Source organism: Myotis yumanensis, unplaced genomic scaffold (assembly GCF_028538775.1).
Source record: "Myotis yumanensis isolate MYYU_CA2020_CCGP unplaced genomic scaffold, mMyoYum1.0.hap1 SCAF_1, whole genome shotgun sequence".
Lineage (NCBI taxonomy): Eukaryota > Metazoa > Chordata > Mammalia > Chiroptera > Vespertilionidae > Myotis > Myotis yumanensis.
In genome coordinates, this window is record NW_027223752.1 from 81,375,310 (window position 1) to 81,395,891 (window position 20,582).

At 47.3% G+C, this 20,582-nt stretch overlaps 1 protein-coding gene across 2 annotated transcripts; it reads right to left on the reverse strand.

Annotated features, from left to right (window-relative positions):
* Positions 1 to 7,661: 7,661 nt before the first annotated feature.
* On the reverse strand, positions 7,662 to 20,037 carry SALL2 (spalt like transcription factor 2). 2 transcript variants are annotated; one of them, XM_070426258.1, is made up of 2 exons: positions 19,726 to 20,037; positions 7,662 to 11,253 (listed from the first exon to the last, which is right to left on the reverse strand). In XM_070426258.1, exons 1-2 carry the CDS (start codon positions 19,796 to 19,798, stop codon positions 8,312 to 8,314), a joined length of 3,015 nt encoding a protein of 1,004 aa, XP_070282359.1. In that variant the 5' UTR covers positions 19,799 to 20,037; the 3' UTR covers positions 7,662 to 8,311. The 2 variants fall into 2 exon arrangements, with proteins under 2 accessions (XP_070282359.1, XP_070282361.1); XM_070426260.1 differs by lacking the exon at positions 19,726 to 20,037 and adding an exon at positions 11,652 to 11,845.
* Between the last annotated feature and the right edge of the window lie 545 nt (positions 20,038 to 20,582).

A 20,582-nucleotide genomic window follows, 5' to 3' on the forward strand; every position in this document is an offset into this window, starting at 1 on the left:
GAGTGTCAGCCTACGGACTAAAGGGTCCTGGGTTCAATTCCAGTTAGGAGTGCATGCCCGGGTTGTGGGCTCGAGCCCCAGTGTGGGGCATTCAGGAGGCAGACAATCAATGATTCTCTCTCATCATTGATGTTTTTCTCTCTCTCTCCCTCTCCCTTCCTCTCTGAAATCAATTTTAAAATTATATATATATATATATATATATATATATATATATTCAAATGTATGTGAATTGGAATGTGGCAGTTACATCCATTCAGCAAATATTTATTGAGTGACTACTACGTAATAGGTATTTTAGAGATTTAGTAGTGACCAAAATACTAATTCCCATCTCATTTTCTGAATTTAATTTACTTCTTAGGTATTTTACATTGCCTTTTGTGATGTGTAGCTTTATATATGAGCCTAGAAGTAGAGGACACAGAAATGAGTATGCACACACATGAGCATCTCTGAACATTTAATTCTCGGGATTACACTGAATGAGAAGCAAAAACACTGTCTTCCTAAGCTGAAATACTGTTGGGAAAGTTGGCTGATATGAGATCAGGAAGACTTCATGGGGACTGCTCTACCTAAGCATATTTGCTTCTTAATAACCTTGGTCTAGCAACTGCTCTCAGAAAGCTAATAAGAGATGCTTTTTACTTTCATTTGGGATGTACCCTTGATGGCCCTATGGTTAGACACTTGTATTATTACTAAAGTAAGGCAGCCCTATTATTGCAGTATTATAGAACTGTTAAATTAACATTTAATTATTCACAAGTCTGAATTTATCATTTGTTATATCATTTCTGTTTCTTTCAAGGACCTGAACAAATAGAAATGAAATATATAGAAATTTATATAGCAATAAAACTAGAGTCTTGGGGGAGAAAGAGAGTACTGGATATATCCTTGCAGAAGATAAAAGGAATTGATTCATCTTCAAATCAGAATTCTGCAGGTCAGCCCCTAAACAGTATAAGCATTTTTGTCTAGGAAAGGAAAGGTTTTCTAGAAGAAGAGACTTAGTTTCTAAAAAAAAAAAAAAAAAGAAAAGAAAAAAGGAGACATATGTAATACTCTTTGTAATACTTTAAGCCAGTGGTTCTCAACCTTCTGGCCCTTTAAATACAGTTCCTCATGTTGTGACCCAACCATAAAATTATTTTCATTGCTACTTCATAACTGTAATGTTGCTACTGTTATGAATTGTAATGTAAATATCTGATATGCAGGCTGGTCTTAAGCGACCCCTGTGAAAGGGTCGTTCGACCGCCAAAGGGGTCGCGACCCACAGGTTGAGAACCGCTGCTTTAAGCAATAAAACAAAATTTTAAAAAATAAATAAAAATTAAAAAAAAAACCTCTAAAAAAAGAAAGAAAGAGAGAGACAGTTTCTGGTAGGCTCTGGGATTCCTAAGGTCTGGATTGCCTCCTCTCACCTTCAGAGGAAGCCAAAGAAGTAACACAAGTACTTTTGAAAATAAGCCAGATGAAGAGCAGCCCCCAGAGATTTTTGCTTTCACATTCACTTTGGGTAAATCATTACAGTAGTAAATTAGGCAAATTTTAGGAGCACAGGAGGGCCACTTAGCATGATCTGCATATAGAGTCTTTTTTTTTTTTAAGGAAGCATTTATTTATTTTTTTAATTGTTTTATTGATTTCAGAGAGAAGAAGGGAGAGGGAGAGAGAGAGTTTTCTGCTAAAAAAAAAAAAAAAAAAAAAAAAAAAAAAAAAAAAAAAAAAAGCCACTGGGGGCAAAAAAGGAAAGCTGCTGCTTTCTTGTCTGCCCACTCTTGGTCTGCATACAACCCTGAGCCCTGCACAGAGGAAGGAACCTCACCTAGATCTCTTCTACCCAAAACAGGTGTAAGCCTAGTTGTGAGCTGATGAGTGCTGCATACACTACATTTCTTAACTTTTCTTCATATACTAGAGGCCCGGTACACAAATTCGTGCACAGGTGGGCTCCCTTGGGGTGGCCTGCGGAGATTGGGCACCAGCTCATACCCCCAGCCTCGCAGCCCTGCATCCCTGCCTGGCACTCTGCCTTGGCCTGGCGCTGCCCCCTCACCTGCTCCACCATCCTGCCTGCTGGGCGATCGGTCAGGGGCAGGCTCCCTGCCAGGCTCCCTCAGCACCTGGGAGCCAGGCGGCGGCCCCAACCCCCGCCACCGCCACCACTGGGCACCATCTGCAGGGTGATCAGTGGGGCAATCAGGCCCCGCTCCCACCCACCTTGGCCTGGCACCTTCCACTCACCTGCTCCACCATCCTGCTGCAGTCCAACTCTCATCAGGGCCCATCAGGGCCTGCAGCACCTCCACTGTCGCCTGCTACCGACACCCACCATGTTCCACGCCGCCCCCTGGTGGTCAGCGCATGTTATAGCGAGCAGTTGAACTCCCAGTCGATCAACTATCCGAGGGGACAATTTGCATATTAGGCTTTTATTATATAGAATGTTGTAGTAGACTTTTCAGAGTTAGCCACAACAATGCCTCCCATCCCACATGCCCTTATGCAATGTGACTTTGCCACTCTTCCTGTTAACAGGTAAAGCTCATTTCTCCTCCTCTTGAGTATGAGCTGGCCCTCTAACTTTGGCCAACAGAATGTGGCAGAAGTGATACTGAATTTCAGAGCCCAGACTTTAAGAGGCCTTGCAGTTTCTGCTTTTGTCTTCTTAGAGACCTTGGCCTTCATGAACATCCAATTATCTTGATAGATAAATCACTTGAAAAGAGAGAAGTGAAAGAGAGAGATATTCTGGAATGGTTCTCAACCTTCTGGCCCTTTAAATACAGTTCCTCATGTTGTGACCTAACCATAAAATTATTTCCTTGTTGCTACTTCATAACTGTAATGTTGCTACTGTTATGAATCATAATGTAAATATCTGATATGCAGGATGGTCTTAGGTGACCCCTGGGAAAGGGTCGTTTGACTGCCAAAGGGGTCGCGACCCACAGGTTGAGAACCGCTGTTCTAGAGATTGAAAGACCTTGAAGGGGAAGAGGCCCTGGAGGATGAATCTATGAAAGAGGCTCCAACACTTCAGCCATTCAGCTGAGGGACCAGAAGTAAGGCCAACTTGGATGCTCCAGCCCAAATCAGTGCTGCTTGGGTAAGCTCAGCCCTCAGCACATGAAACTTAAGCAGGCCATCCTAGTTGAGGCCTGCTCAGACACATGAAATCACAAGCAAACACATAATTATTAAGACTCTAAGTTTTGGGATGGTTTGTTACACAGCAACGAATTACTGAAACATCTACAGCACTAACCAAAGGATATTTGGCCAAAGGTTTTTTTTTTTTCCTTAAGTATTTTATTTTTAAAAAACATGTTTTATTGATTTTGAGAGAGAAAGGGAGAGATGGAAATATCAATGAGAGAGAAGCATCAACATCAATGGGCTGCCTCATGCACTCCCCTTGCAGGGGATTGAGCCCACAACCCTGAGCATGTGCCCTGATGGGGAATTGAACCAGTGACCTCTTGGTGCATGGGTACAATTTCAACCACTGAGTCACACCAGCCAGGTCCTAAGTTTCTTTATGTGTTTTTTAAAAAAATATTTTTTTATTGATTTCAGAGAAAAAGGGAGAGGGAGAGAGAGAGATAGAAACATCGATGATGAGAATCATTGATCGACTGCCTCCTGCCAGGCCCCCTACTGGGGATCAAGCTGGAGCCCTGACTGGGAATCGAACCGTGACCACTGAACCACACCTGATGGACCTAAGTTTTTATGATCAAAAGCAAAATAAGTCCACTGGGGTTAGACAATCTGCTATTAAATTAAACATTAGAAAAGACAAGGAAGGACATAGAAAGGGAAGTCTGTTTTGGGAATCAGGAAACAGATGTTCCTTGGTTTACTGAGAAGTCCAGGGATGGTAACCAGAGTCACGGGAGTTTGAGAGAGATGAAAATATGCCAGTAGAATCTAGGCCTTTTTAGGAGTGACAAAGGTTGAAATATCTGAGAAGCAGATGCTGAGACAGGAGATCAAAAGTTTTATTGGGGGGGAAAAGTTTTATTGGGGAGTAAGTTATTAAAAATTGGTAGGGGGAGCTCTAGCTGGTTTGGCTCAGTGGATAGAGTGTCGACCTGCAGACTGAAGGTTCCCAAGTTCAATTCCAGTTGAGGGCACATGCCTGGGTTTCAGGCTTAAGCCCCAGTAGGGGGCATGCAGGACACAGCCAATCAATGATACTCATCATTGATGTTTCTATCTCTCTTTCCCTCTCCCTTCCTCTTTGAAATAAATATATATTTAAGAAAAAATTGGGGGAGGAGGGCACCCTGGCTGGTGTGGCTCAGTGGTTGAGCATCGACCTATGAACCAGGTCATGGTTTGAGTCCCAGTCAGGGCACATGCCTGGGTTGTGGGCTCAATCCCTGGTGTGGGGTGCGCAGGAGGCAGCCTACCAATGATTCTCTCTCGTCATTGATGTTTCTATCTCTCCCTTCCCCTTCCCCCCTGAAATCAATAAAAATATATTTTTAAAAATGAAAAACAAAAACAGGATCGGGGGTCAGGCTAGATGGGGTCAATGAGGGAGAAAGGGAACATATGTAATACTTTCAACAACAGAGATTTTAAAAAACATGGGGGACAGGAAGGGAGTTTGGGGAGGGAGAACTGTCAGACTATAATGCAGACCTGACAAAGTCTCTGCCAGCCTGATGGGGAGTTCCTGAGAAAAATTGCTCATTAGAGTCCCAACTTCCAAGGGAATGACTAGGCCCTTGTACCACCCACCACCTCACTCAGTCATTGGCCTGGGGCTGGTGAAGAGCAGGACAGCTTGGAGTAGCCATTTCATTCCTGAAGGAACACCTCTAAAACAGCACATCTCTCTATCTGCCAAAGGAGACTCAGTGTATCTTGTGTAGGTTCTTAAGTAGAAACTGTATTGGTCCTTAGTTTGTTGTATGGATTTTAAAGTGGTTATTAAGATAGCTGAATTCAAGAGAATTATACACCCCCTCACCCTTCTCCATCTTTGCATTGAGTTAGTTATTTCCCCCTGGGAACCTACAGGCCATTGTTTGTGTCTATCAAAGTATTTATTACCACCATGTAAAAATGTTTACATTTTTCTCTTCCTAGACTGCACTCTTAGGGGCAGAATTGTGTCATATTTATTTACTTTTGTATCTACTCAACACTTGGCCTCTGAAAGAAAATAAATCCTCATAAATTAACTGAATGAATAAGCAAAGAAGCTGTTTCTCACTCCTAATAGTAATGCTCTTTATCCATCCAGTTTGAACTGGATCCACTATTATTTCATGTATAGTGTTTGGCAAGCTGCATTTATTTACATACTCATTCCAGCAGGTTAGAATTAATTCACCTTCCAAAAAGATGGCCAAATGAAGTGATTAAGAGTGAGAAATGCAACCTGGCCAGTGTGGCTTAGTTGATTGGCCATCTTCTGATGCATCTTCCCATGGTTGCTGGTTGCTGGTTCAATTTCCAGTCAAGGGCACATGCCTGGGTTGCGAACTGGATCCCTGGTCAGGGCATGTGCGGGAGGTAACCAATGGATGTTTCTCTCTCATCTCTCTCTCTCTCTCTCTCTCTCTCTCCCTCTCTCCCCCCTCCCATTTTTTTTCTCTAAAAATATCAATGAAAACCACACACACACACACACACACACACACACACACACACACTAGAGGCCCAGTGCATAAAATTTGTGCATGGGTAGGGTCCCTAGGCCTGGCCGGTGATCAGGGCCGACTGGGGACTTCTGGCTGCCAGCCGGGGCCTTCCTTAGTTCTGTGCGGCCCCCTGGTGATCAGCGCACATCATAGGGAGCGTTCGAACTCCTGGTTGAGCTCCCAAGGGGACATTTTGTATATTAGCCTATAGATATGCTCTTCATTTCATGCTTCCACCCGCAATGTACTTCCTCTGCTAAGAATCCTTCTTTAGTCTGGCTGGCATGGCTCAGTGGTTGAGCGTCGACCTGATCTATGAACCAGGTCCCAGTCCCATTCCTGGTCAGGGCACATGCCTGGGTTGTCGGCTCAATCTCTGGTGTGGGGCATGTGATTCCCAGTGTGGAGTGTGCAGAAGGCAGTGGATCAATGATTCTCTCTCATCATTGATATTTCTATTTTCTCTCCCTCTCCCTTCCCCTCTGAAATAAAAAAAAAAAGAATCCTCCTTTATCTTGTTGGTAGAAATTATTAGGGTTGAATTATTTTTTCTTTTTCTTTCTGTTTATAATATCTGACCTCAAGGATCATAAAGATTAGTTCATCTTGGTTCTGCAAATTAATTGATGCCAGCCAGGCTGGCCTGGAGTTCAGGAAAGACTGATAAACAGCTTCCAACCTTTAAAGAAAACAAACACCTCCACAAAATGAAACATAAAAGCCTGGTGGTAGAAGGTTTTAGGCAAAGAGAAAACTTCGACAGTGATTGCACACAGTAGGCAACTCCCCTGCAGAACCTTCTGAGAACACAGAGTTCACTTCCACAGGGAAATTACATTCACTGGAGATTGCTTTAAGGCTGCATAAGACAAGGCTGCATAAATTAAATATTTTAACACCATATGCTCAGCTTTTGGCAGGGAAGGGAATCTCAATGTTAGGAAATGCCATATCACACCCCAGCTGGCTATTTAGTCATGAAATAAGGAGAAACACACAAATATTTGGTTAAAACACCTTTAATGAAAAGGGAAAGACACTAACATCTCCCTTGTCTGCTCTTCACATTTTTCTATGTTAGGAAGCTCTGGAGCCTACATCTTCAGAGGAGAAACCATCATTCAAGTCAGTCACTAGCAGAACCAACACTTTCTCCTCCTCAGAACTGTTCCAAATGATCCTATGTTAAGAGTAAATACTACATCTCATTATAAGACGGAGAGGCAGGGAGGACAACATCTGGAGCTCAACTCCCAAAGTCTGGGACTCTAAGAACCAGATAGTAGCAAAGACATAAGCCCCAGTCCATGGACAGGCAAAATGGGGAGGAAATGGGCCTTGAGAGAGAAAGATGATGAAAATACAAGGGGCCAGGGAATAAAGGAGGGAGTAATCTAAAACTAGAAGCACACTAGTGCGAGGAACTCTCCCATGATCCATGGTGCATTGCTGCACACTAAGTCACTATTAGTCCAAAAGAACATTCATGAGATCCATCCAATCAAGAATTCATGTCCCTTTCTTAATCACACAGGTTCCCACTAAAGCCCTGTAGTGAGCAACACTCCTCAACTCCCCATTACTTCTTCAACTATCCTCATCAACAGTGCTTATTAAAGATATGAACTAACTTCACATTTCCTAAAATATTCCAGGGGATACATCTTGGCAAGAAATTCACTTGTTTCCTAACTTGGAGAGGCAATGATGAAGGAATACAAGAAGCTGGAGATGTCTTGGCATATCGACCTTTGCCTTAATGAGATTATCAAGGAGCTTACTGGCAAGAGTATGCCCTTTATTTCTCCCTACCCTCTAGGGCTGAGCCACAGATACAGATATTGCTGCACCTTCATTGCTAGCACCTTTTGGAGCAGGGGGAAGGAATGCAGTTTGCTACTTCTCTTCTATGATAAGCTGTTCAGGCACTGCCTTAGATGCAGGAGGCTGAAATAAGAAGAGGAGGGCTCTTTTCTCTTTAGCCTCTCTGAATCCTGTTGCTGGAGGCACGTCCCCAGCCACAGCTCTTGGACCAAATAGCACTGGTGGTGCCGAAGTGGTAGTGGTAGTGGAAGTGGATTTGGAACTCCCAGGCTTGGGTGGGCAGGTCACTGGACAGGAAAGCCATGCTCTAGTTCCAGAAAGACAGGAGGCCCACCCTCACCAGCTGGGCAGGAATGTCTTGGGAGAAGAAGCCCTGCAGGTTGACCTGGTCACCAGAGAGGAGTGGCACTGAGCCCTCCAGGGACAGCTGCTGGTCCCTTTGGGCTGGGCTGCAATTCCAAACGTGGGTGCTCAGGTGCACCTGCCAAAGGGAAAGGGAGTGGAAGAGAGGGGAGGGGAGAAGGGTCACCCCAGGGAAGCTGGGAAGGGTTTCCCTTGAGAATATGAAAGCTGTAGAGAATCTATTTCCCTCAGGTACAATGAATGGAGAAGAAAAATTCCTCAGGGGGGTCATCCTCCTGTGAGCACGGTTTCCAAGCTCGGGGACTAGAGAAAAACCACTTGGGACATACTATGCAAGAAATTAGAGAAAAAGACAAATGAAGCCTCTTAAATCTCAGAGGTCCTTCTACAGAGCTCTCAGTTTCTGCAAACTAGGTCAAAGGGTAGCAGGTACAAAAAAAAAAAAAAAAGGCTCATGGGATTGTAGGGTCATCTTTTCTGGGAAAGGGGGAGAGCCCTGGGGAAGTGATGGAGGGAGAACAGCCTGGGACCAAGGAAAGAGCAGCAATATTCTGAGGGCCATGAGGGGCAAAGGGCTGTACCTGGTGGTGAGCCAGCAGCATATGCTTCTTGAGGGTAGCCCGCTCGAGAAAGCCCTGCCTGCAGAAAATACAAGTGAGGAGTGGCCCCTCCTTGGGGTGGGTCTTCTGATGCTCCTCCAGGGCTGCCTGGGTGGGAAAGGTCTGGCCACACACCTCACAGGCCTTTCTGCTACTGCTCTCTCCTGGCTCCTTTCTCATCACTTCCTGCATGCTCAGCTCCTCCACCAAGGTGGTGCTACTGCCTTCCCCTTCGAGGGCGAGTGCTGCCTTCGGGCTTGAGCTCCTCTCTGGTTTGCCCCCCTCTTCGGTGACTTCTGCAACCTCACTGCCTCCCTGCTCCCTCGGCTGTGTTTGATCCAGGCTGTCTGATGGTGGTGGCGGTGGCAGCGAAGGAGGTTGAATTGCTTTCTCACTGCTGTCCATCTCCTTCCCAGCTGTGGCTGCTGCCACCACCATCCCCACTTCCTCCTCTGCTCCAGATGCCTCTTCAGAATCACCTCGCACTGATATTGCTTTCTCACCTCCACTCTCTGAGCCTCTTCCTGCCAGAGAATCTTCATCAGTCACATCTTCCTCTTCTTCCTCGTCCTCTTCCTCCTCTTCAGACAACTCCTCTTCTGGGGATGGCTGCTGAGATGGTTGCTGGGGGAAGCTCCCTGCCCCAGAGACTGTAGATTGCTCAGAGCCATTCTCTTGGGCAGCTCCCCCACCTTCAGGGAGCGGGTTGCTACCATTGGGGATTTGGCCCCCCAGATGCATCCGAACATGCTGCTGCAGAGAAACTGCATTGGTGAACTTCTTCTGGCAGATGGGGCAGGAATTCTGGGCCCGAGCAGCTGGACTGGCCTTGTGGCCCACGAAATGTGCACGCAGATTGCCCCGGGTGGAAAAAGCTCTGCCACACACTTTGCATTTGAAGGGCCGCTCGCCTCCATGTTGACCATAATGCAGGCGCAGTGCTCGAGGACAGCTCAGCACCCGGAGGCAGATGACGCACTGGTTAGGTCCGGATGAAGCTGAAGCTGAAGCTGCAGGGGCAGAGGTGGTGGCGGCTCCTGAGGCGGTAGAGGCCACTGCTACGGCTCCCTGTCGGTCAATCTTTTCTACCAGCTGCTGCAGCTTCGACGTCTCAGAGGGTGAGGCCCCCAAGGGCTCGAGCACATAGGGGAAGGGGAAGCTCCCCGTGGACTTAAAGTGGTTGGTAAGCAGTGCCCAGCTGGGAAGTGAAGTCACCAACTTACTTAGCTGCATGCGAGTTGCTGTGCCACTTTCTGTCACCCCTGCAATGGCGGAGGCCTCAGTCCCTGGAGGAGTATTCTCATCAGCTTTACTCTTTGGCTCTACCGCTTTCATGAGCACAAACTTATTGAAAGCAGGGAGTGCAGGAGCCGCAGCTGTGCCTGCTCCGGTGGAGAGCAGCGTCAGGCTCTCTGTGGCACTGAGTGCTGTGGTAGAGGCCACCAGAGGCTTGCGTTCCACACCTCCACCTGGCATGGCTGCCTCCTCCTCGGCCTTCTCTGGTGGCACAGACATACCGTAGGGCAGGCCGCTGCTGGTGATGACGTAGTCCAGGTGCTCTGGCACTGGGTGAGGGTTCATCTGCACGTGCGGGTACTTCTCACGATGCCGGTGAAAATGCACTTTGAGGTTGCCCCGGGTGGTAAAGCGGTTTCCGCAGACATTACACTTATAGGGCCTCTCACCTGTGTGTGAGCGCAGGTGGATCTGCAGGGCACTGTCACTGCCAAATACTTTGGCACAAAAGCGGCATTTGTGCCGTCCACCAGGCTTCTCCAAGGGACCCATCACTTCCCCATAGCCCAGCTCACCACTTCCGTTCTTTGGCTTCAGGAGCCCTGGGGAGGCGGTGGCCTCCAGACCTCGGGCTGCCCCAAGACACTGTGCTGCCAGTAATCCCGTGGTGCCTGGGAATGCCAGATGAGGCGAGGCAATCAGCTGATCTGTGCTGCCTGGCAGGGCTGGGGAGGGGGCAGGTGGGGGTTTGTGGCTTCGCCCAACCCCTCCGGCAGAAAAAGGGTGCTGTGACCCCAGCGGATGGTAAAGGTGGAAGAAAGCCTGTTTGGGCGTTTCTGCCCCTGAGGAGGAGGAGGTGGAGGAGGAAGATGCCAGTGTCTTGCTAGTTTGGACAGGCTTGATGGGGCTGAAGAGTGGAAGCAGGGGCTTGGTGGAGGTGGCAGTCCCTGTCCCAGGTAACTCTGAGGGACTGCCAGGGGCGCCCACCGTCTGGCCTAGGGAGCCGAGCAGGAGTACCTGCCTGCAGATCTGCTCGGTCATCTGCATCTGGTGGATCTGGCGCTGCTGCAGCACTCGCAGCTCCTCCAGGATCAGAGGGATGTTCAAGTGGCCACTGCCCACGCCTGGGGGCTGCGGTGGGGGCGGTGGAGGCGGAGGAGGCGGCGCAGGGGTGGACTCTGGAGGTAATGGGGTTGCTCCCAGCTTGGGACTGGCCAGGATCAGGCCTCCTCCTCCCCCCGCTGCTGTACCTGTGCCAGCGACTAGGAAATGCCCTGCAGACTCCTCTCCTCTCCGCTCTGCCCCCCAGGTGGGATCGGTGGGCACAGAGGACCCAGGATCCGGGGGGTTGCTGTGCTCCACCTCCATGACCTGGGGACTATTGTGGCCCTCAGGCCGGGGTTCAGAAGAGTTGGTGGGGTTCTCCTGGCCTCCGATGATCACCATTACAGGGGGTTCAGTAGAACATGCATTCTGGTGAGCGAGGAATTCAGTCGGGTTAGTGAATTGTGCGCAGCACTTGGCACAGACTTGGGGGTGGTCCTCCTCGCTAGCATCACCTGGGAAGAAGAGGAGAAAGCGTGGGTGGTGCGGTCGGAACGGCTATCCGGAGGTTCTAATTAACTACGAGCCCAGTAACTGCTGGTTGGGGGAGGGGAGATGAGCTCACCATCAGGCCAGGCAGAAGGCTAGAGCTCAGTCCTGACCCTCCTGGACACGAGAACCCCAGCAGGGGGTGGGGTGGGGTGGGGGAACACGCAAGCTAGTGCCCTGCTGGGTAGTCCCCCCCCGCCCCCCACCAACCCCGGGCCACCAGCGGGCCCACGGAATAGGTGTGGGACACGGACGAGCGTCTATGCAGATAACCGTGCATTTGATCCCGTCCACCGAAAGTCCTCCCCTCCCCCCCGCGTGTCCCCTCCGCCCCCACCCGTGCCCAGTCCGGACCCTACCGCACCTCCGGACTCCGCCGGCTCCCCGCAGGGCCCCCTGAGAAGGGAGCTTCTCCCGGCTTCGTGCGCCATGGTTGTGGGGGAGGTGGAGGGCTGGGTGGAGTGGGAGACAATGGGGATGGGGATTGGGGGAGGTGGCGGTGGCCACCGGGGCTGCGGCAGCCTCTGCACCCAGCGGCCCAGACTGCAGAGATGGAGATCGGAGGCGGCGGCGGGGGCAGGGAGGAGGGGGAGGGGAGCGGGGCGGTGCGGAGGTGGGAGGAGCAGAAGCCAGAAAGCTGGGAGAGGGGAGATGGGGGTGGGGCTGCTGGCGAGGAGAGTTAGTGAGGGGGAACTGCTGGGGAGGGCGGCGGGAGCTGGGGCGGAGGTGGGTGTGCGGGGGCGGGAACCTGGAGCTTAGGAGGGTTTCCGGAGGCTCAGTGACAGGTGCTGTGGGTCATGGTGGGGGTTCACCTTTCCTTGCCCTCTGCCAGCTCACCCCATCTCCAGATGCCTTTGCCCAGGCCTTTCCCCTCCCCCCGGCAAGCTCAAGGGGGCACAGTGGGAAACACAACCCTGTTCAACAGAGCAAAGCGATAGGCTTCTCCTGTTTTTCTTTGCATAAAAGATCCGCTGAGCCTGGAAATCGTAGACTCCAGAGAGGGTGGTCCGATCTCCTCAGAGGAGCCCCAGAAGCCAGAGCGCAGGGGGAACCCAAAACATTCATCCATCAACACACACCCCAAAACACCCCAAGGTTGATCCTGTCTTCCTCACCTCAATTACCACCCTCCCCTCCCCTCCCTCCACAAAAGAAGTTTCTCAGGGTGGGAGGCTGCAAGGTAGAATTTCCAAGAAAGGCATTTCAGGACTCCTCTTTTCCAACCACCCTGCCCCTCCTCCTCCGGAATAATAGCTGAGTGCAAGTTACTCCACAGATCAGCTGCTCCAGACGTAAATTACAAAGTTCATGCTTATTTAAGGAGCCATCTCCTAAATGAGCCATCTTCTCTGCTCTTCCTTCATTGTCCTCTTGCAACATACTGTCACTATTAAGGACGGGAAGGCTTGGGGAGATGCCGGCCCACCTAGCTCTAACTTTGGGGGAGGGGAGCTCGTCCTGAAACAATGGGAAAAATGCAGCAGGGGCTGCCTGGCAGCCTCTGGATTTAAAGCCCCTTTCAGCTTCAAACTGGTTTGAATGCCTAGAAATTACTTAACGTTTGCTCCGGGCAACAAGCCTCCTAGCCTCCTATTCTGAGAGAGGTATGTAGGGATAAGATGCCTCCCAGATCGGGTGCTCTTCAGTCCCTTCCTACCTTGAAATGGATTTCCCACTTCCTAAAAGAATTTATCTCACTAACAGGAGGTGACCACAAGTTCGTAGTTTTGTGGTTTGCCTGAGCAACAGCAAACCCATGTTGTTCTAGTCCCAGTTCTGTTCTTGCCTGACTGGTAAGTTGAGGCGTGGTGGTCAGTCATACCACACTATGCCACTATTGCCCTTTTTGTAAAGTGGGAATATTGTAGCTGTGCTACCTTCCTCAGAGAAGTATTGTGGGGACAAAAACTCGAGAAGCTCTTAGTATGTACATATGGAACTTTAAATTTTCGGGGGAGTGCCAAATATTATGGATTAGAGAATTTACATTGTCAGTGGCAAAACAAAATAAACTGAAATACACTAAAATTTGTGTATACTAAAATTTGTCATTTTTCTTATTAATCTTACTAATTTCTGAAATAAAATGTTGGCTAATATCGTTGGCATATGTCAAGGGTAGGGAATCTTTTTTGGAAGGAGTTGAAACAACCTAATAGTAGTAACATCATTTAACCTTTGAACAGAAATTTTGCTATCTTTTATTTTTTAATATATTTTTATTGACTTCAGAGAGGAGAGAGAGATAGAAACGTCAATGACGAGAGCATCATTGATTGGCTGCCTCCTGCACTCCCCCGACTGGGGATCGAGCCCACAACCTGGGCATGTGCCCTTACAGGGAGTGGAACCATGACCTCCTGATTCATCAGTAGACAATCAACCCAATCACTGGGCCACACCGACCGGGTGAAATTTTGCTATTTTTTTTCACTGAAAACATTTTACTGAGTTATGTCTTGAAACTTCAGATAATTCATAAGAATCATAACATAGTAAATGATGGCTCTGTAACAGATGAGCTAAGTGCTTCCAGGGCTGACCCTTACAATGAGGAAATGGGAGGGTCTGTTGCAATTTGGCAAGTCACAGGTTAGTGCAATGTTATTTTTACACATCAGGACATTTAAGCTTGGAGGGATTAAGTGACTTTTCCAAGTCCACACAGTAAATCAGTGAAGGAAGCATTCAGAATTTTGACTCCTGTCCAGTGCTTTCTGAAGCACATCAACATTGTGTGGCTTCCCTAATGCTAAAGAAAGGGCCCTGTGTGGCACCTGCCTGCCATTTGCTCTCTAGCCTCAGGAAGGGCAGGGAATCAGATGGAAGCTTTCTACTGAGCATTTGTTAATTAGCATTGAACATTTGATATCAAGTTGCTGTTTTGTCAAGTCTTCCTACAAGAAAAGAAATCCTTTTCTTTTCATCTTCTCCTGAGAAACACTGTCCCCTTTCTTGGGTTTAATGAAACTTGCTTTCTGATGCGTAATTTGATCTGCACTCTTCTTTAAGGTAAATTTAGTCCCTGGTGAAAGGTGACAGATCAACAGCCACCTGTAAGAGGAACCCTCTACTTCTCAGCACTTTGCACTCACTGCCTGTCTTGAAAAGGGGGGCATGATTTTTAGGCGGACACAAATGAAGTCATAAACACTGGCTGGAATAAACTAAGCTGGTAATGGTGTAGTAGATAGCAGATAAGGTGAGCTAAGCTATTCTGGGTCACATGCAAAATCTGGGATGGATGAAGGCCTAAGACCTGGACATGGTTGTTTAAATTTATAAAGAGCTTAAATGACGAGGAAAAGGGAAAACCAGGTGACTCTCTAAACCAGGTGGGCCATCCAACGGCTGCTTTAGGCTAGGGAGAGAATGGCGGGGGAGAACAAAGAGGCAAACAGGTGGGTAATGTGCAGCAAGGTGGTTTGTTCAACATGGTTCTCAAACTTTGCTGCCTATTAGAATTACTGGGAGAGCTCTTAAAAATCCTGATGGTCAGGCCACACCTCAGACCAAGTAATTCAGAATCCTTGAGGGTGGAATCCAGGCATCAGTACGTTTGCAAAGTTCCTCAGGTGATTTTACTGTCCACACAAGGATGAGAACCACCGTACCTATCAGAGTACTGCCCTTCCCATCAACCCTTCTACTTTGCTCCTCACAAATTTTATCTGTGCCCAATCTGGCCAAAATGTGGACATAGGCAAAATGAGCTGCTCACTGCTAAATCTTCCTGACAGGCACCCTCTCTATTCTGCCCACAGCCAGACGTTAGTTCTCATGCATTCTACTTCCGTGAAGAAAACTTGATGATTTAAACCTGACTGAATTTAGCCACTGTATTGCCTTTCCCAATGTGCCTCTTGAACCACATTTCTAATTGTAAGATGAAAGGCTTTGTTCTCCAAAGAGTTTGAGAATTTTCCAGCCATTAAGGAAACAAAACACCTGCCTACTTACTATAAACATTGGACCAACACTAATTGGCAGGGTCCATAATTATGAAGTGATTCTGTAACTGCTGCTATAGACTATTTCTAAGGCATAATGTCCCATCTTCTCTTCCTCACTCTTCTCTCCTAAATACACACAGATACTCCTTTGTCACCCACACCTACGAATGCACCCAGGGCCTGTGCAACACGGTGGATAATTATGCAGGCACAATGCTTTGTATATGTGGTGTGAAGTGAGAAAAATATGTTTGTTTCCAGAATAGGAATATCTTGGGTCAAACATAAAAAAGTATTTTAAATGGATATTTTTCTGACATCAAAAGACTCAGAATTCATAGCACTTTGGAGCTGAAAGGGACTTGAGAGATCTGACCCCTTCTTTGAACTCAGTCATTGAGGGTCCCAGCTCAGAATCTAACAGACCTGAGTTAAAGTCTCAGTTCCAGCACTTTGTAATGTTTGGGACCTTGGGAAATGTTCTTAATCTATCTCAGGCTTGGGATTCTCTTCTTTAAGATGGAGGTTCAGCCATAAAAAGGAATGAAATTCTGACACATGCTACAAAATGGTTGAGCCTTGAAAACATGTTAAATGAATTAGACCAGACACAAAAGGACAAATATTATATGCTTCCATTATATGAATTACCTGGAATTGGTAAATTCGTAGAGACTGAAAGTAGAATAGTGGTTGCCAGGGATGGGGGCGGGGGATGGGGGGGGGGTGCACAGGGGGAAGGGAAAAGAGGGAAAGGGGGCATTAGTGTTTAATGAGTATAGTATTTTACCACACACAAAATTTTTTTAATGGAGGTAATAATAGTGCAGTTGGGAGGAATAAACAAGAAATACATTCAGGATTTAGCATAGTGCCTGACAAATAGTAAATGTTCCACAAATATTATTGATGAGTCATTAATTACAGGCCAAAAGGTGAAGCCCTGGGAGAAGGGACTTGCCCCAGGTCACAAACCTTCAAAGTCCAGGCTGGACTGAAAACCAGGCTTTCTGCCTCCTTCTCCATTCTCTGCCACATCATGCCTGAGTTACTTCTATCCACTCAGAAATGCTCTCTTTTTGACCCAGGGGTACCTAGGGCTGAAAGGCTTAGGGCTTAGCCTGAGGGACGATGCTTTCTGCTTCCAGATATAAAGAGAACAGAGCCCTTAAAACTCTAATTTTGCTTTCTTCCCCTTTTGCTGCTCTTGATGTCAGCCAGCTTCCATTTCTCCCTCTAGATCTGTTTGGCTGTTGTCCTGGTTTCTCCTTCTCACTAAATATCTGGGTTTCTGGTTGTTTCCTTTATTTCCCAGATGTACTAGTTTACAGTTTCCCTACTCACGTCCCTTATGTTCTCTCATCCAGATTTCTAGACTCTGTAGGGGAGAGATTTTTTCTCTCTCTCCAGAGTTTTAAAGTAAATAGACTATTTCCTTCTCATCACTTATGTGCAATAACTATTCTGTTAGGTTTCGGTGTTCTGGTCAAAGAAGCTGAACAAAAACATGGCTGGATAACTGGTTTTACAGACTGTTTCTTGGTGACGTCTTAGGTCACTGCAGAGATGCGGCTTTTAAAATGTGCAACAAAGGCTCAGCATTTGCTTGTCACATAGAGTCAACATTGCTTGAAAGAAGGCAAAGACTCCAGAAAACCTCAGTGGCACCCTAGCCTACTAAATAAATGTCTGCTGATGCTCATGATAACGACCATACTTTCACAGGTACAGCAAGGGACACACACAAGAGCCCCCAAATAAGAAACTTCCCTACCTGGCCCAGCCAGTTTGGCTCAGTGAATAGAGCGTTGGCATGCGGACTGAAGGGTTCCAGGTTCGATTCTGATCAAGGGCCCAGGTTGTGGGCTTGATCCCCAGTAGGGGGGTACAGGAGGCAGCCAATCAATGATTCTCTCTCACCATTGATGTTTCCATCTCTCTCCCCTTTCCCTTCCTCTCTGAAATCAATAAAAATATATTAAAAAAAAAAGAAAGAAAGAAAAAGAAACTTCCCTACCTAATTGTTGGGGCATTCAGAACAAGAAAATGTCTCAAAGGTAGAAGGAAAAGTCAGGAGCCTGAAGATCACATAAGCAAACAGAAACCCTATCTGTGGAAAAGGAGGAAATGAGAAATCTACATATCTCATAAGAGCAGGAAGGAATTTTAGATTTCATCAAACATAGCTTCCACATCTTAACAGATGAGACCCAGTAACCCTCCAGGTCATGTAAGTAACCCAGGATCTTTCGCTTTCAGGAGAATGCTGATCAGAAAACGCTTATGCTTTTCTTAAGACAGATCTTAGGAGGTAACTACAGTTACTACTACTTTGCTGCTCTTTACATTTATGTTTCTCATTTTCATGGCTCAAGGCAATATTTCAACTGAAATTTGTTGCTGACCTTGGGTGGAAGCCTACACTGTTTCCATGGGGATGGCTTTGGAGCAGCATCTTTATGCCCCCCAGGATTCACAGCCCCAAGTGGGAGCTACAGCTCAAGGAGCTTGAGAAGCCACTCAGGGCAGTTGCTGAAGGTTCCTCGGGGTCCCTCACAGATTTTTGCTCTGCTGTGGAATGAGAATGGGTGAGCAGACTTGGGAAAAGAGAAAGGATGCCTCCTGGGCTGGGGGAGATATAAGCACTGTTCCAACATCAAGCCAGCAGGGGAGCGGGACTGTGAGGCAACTCTGAGGGTCTGAGGGAAGTTTCCTGTAGCGCAGGAGGAGGAAACATCCGGCCTGCAGAGGCATTAAGAAGGGCTAATGTGTCCCAGGAGGGAACAGATGTCACCACCATGAGCCTCTAAATATGGGCACAGTGGGATCCCAGCAAAGCAGTGACTCTGAGGAGGAGGTGTTCTACCGCAACACAGTATGTCTGTTAAGGTTGAGCCATCACACATGGAGCGCCGATGTGACTGACCTCCGGTCATGTTTTTACAACAGGTGGAAAACAAAATGCATGGGTTAGTTTTGGTCACTTCAAATACATTCTCCTAGAGCTTTTCATGGCACCCCTCTCATAAAGAAATGTTGAAATCTGCCAAGCGATTCCTGAGTTTTGGTCATATTTCAGCACTTTGGGAATTGCCACTGTCCTAAAGTATAATGATAATAACAATACTCACGTGCATTAAGTACTTATTTATGCTAGTAATTTTTCCAAGTGCTGTACATACGTATATTAACTCATTTCGATTCTCCCAATAACCTAATGAGGTAGCTAGTATACCCATCCCTATTTTACTGATGAGGAAACTGAGGGATAGGGAGGTAAAGTAGACAACTGAGATTGCTCAGCTAACCAAGTGGTGGAGCCAGGATTTGAATCCTAAGAGTCTGGCTTCAGAACCCTTGTGCCTAATCCTACACTACATTGTTGGGTGAATTAACTATTTGCTAAACAAATAGTTTATCCCTGAATCATGACTGTCACAGTGAGAACACATATAGCCATACCACTGACCAGTATGTCCAACACTTGCTTGATCCTAAGAATTACCTGGACATTTGCAAAGATATAGATGCCCGAACTCTAGCCCAGATCTACCCATCAAGCAAGTTTGGAAACCCTGATTTAGTGGAGTGAGCACCACCAGCCCTGAGCCTCAGGAAACCTGGGTTTTCATCCTGCCTATGCCTCTGTTTCTGAGACTTTGGACAATATCACTTCTCAGTACCCTATTGCTCTATTGTCTGCCTATTCCTGGAATGCTATAAGAAATCTACCCCAACACCCATAAAGAAACTCTATTACTTAAAAAACAGATGATAATATCCTTACAAAATGATATGCATGTATTAACGCATACTTTTTTTTCTTAGCTAGGCCTACCTTGAAGCCCAAACCTAAGCACCTCACCCAGACCTCCCCTCCAGCCTCTATCCCAGGTGACACGGATACACGTCCCAAACCAGGCTTCATCTGACCGACATTAGCTATCTCCCTCTGGGAGCTCTGATCCGCTCTCTGCTCAGCCCAACAATGAGAAACTTTTTTCTCTTCTCCCTCAGGGGAATCTCCGCATTTATCCAATTCATTCTCTTGCAACCCAACTCTCCAGAAAGAAAAGGGGGGGAAAATCCCACCCCTAAGAGACAGTCTTCAGGTCTGAGGATGTTACTTAGCAACGGCACAAAGACCAGTGAGCAAAGGGGGACCTGGGGAGAAAATTCTTGGGTGGGGAGACAGAGCCAGTTTGAAAACTCCATTTCATCCAGAGAAAAACAACAAGGAAAACACAAACAGAATCATTCCTGAGAAAAGCCAAGTGGGGCTTCTCCGCACCACAGGTCATCTCCTTAGTCCCTGTATCTCAACTCCTTCAGTCCCCCCCCCCCCTGCCCCCTCCAGTCCTCTCCCCCTGTGACTATGTCCTCCCCCTGGTTTAGCCCATGGCCCGGGGGCCCTCCCCTTGCCCTGGCCTGACCCACACAGGCTTGCACTCAGAGCTCCCCCCTCCTCCCTCCCCAGGCACCCACCGTTGTCAGACGCGCTGGGACCTTCGCAGTCCGAGATTAACTGTTGGGGTTTCCGCTGCTTTCGCCTAGACATTCCCGGGTAGAGAGAGGTGGGAGAAGGAGGGGTGACGCTCACTTAGTCTTAACCAGGGTGACCTGGTCTGGTCTCTCCCTTGGGTCTGAAGCCAACTGATGCCTCTCCCTCAGTCAAATCACTGTGAAGCAGAGATGTTCTCTCTTCCCAGAGATAGACAAACTCTCTCTCTCTCTCTGATTCACTGTCCCTGACTCTCTCTCTCTCTTTCTCTCTCTGATTCTCTGTCCCTGACTCTCTCTCTCTCTTTCTCTCTCAATCTCTGCAAGTCTTTAAAGGGGAGACGCCCCCTTTTTTCCCCTTCAGCTTCTTCCCTACGCTTCTGCAGCTCCCATTGTAAAAGCAAAAATCCTAATCTTTCCGCACACTCTTTTCTTTTGTACTGCAGAGGAAAGGATTTAACCCTCTCCTCCCTGCTGGGGCCCTGGGCCTCTCCCCATGCTGTCTGTTCATAAAATACCCACCACTTGTTTTTCCAACTCTTCTAAGATATTCACAGTGCTTTTGATCCTTTCATGATTCTATACCACCTTGTTTGATGATGTGACTACTTCTGGGCTATAGTTTGAAATAAGAACTTTCTGGTATATTCTTATAATGAGGCCAAGAAGTCAGCTATCTCTAGTTGAAAATGAGTGTATAAAAACTTGGCAAAAAAAAAAAAAAAAAAGACAGAGTAAAGATGAACAGTCAGTATAAAAACTTCATGTATGTAGAGCTCTTTATAATTTATAGAATATTCTCATGTACATGCCATTTTTTAAAATATTACAACTCAGACAAA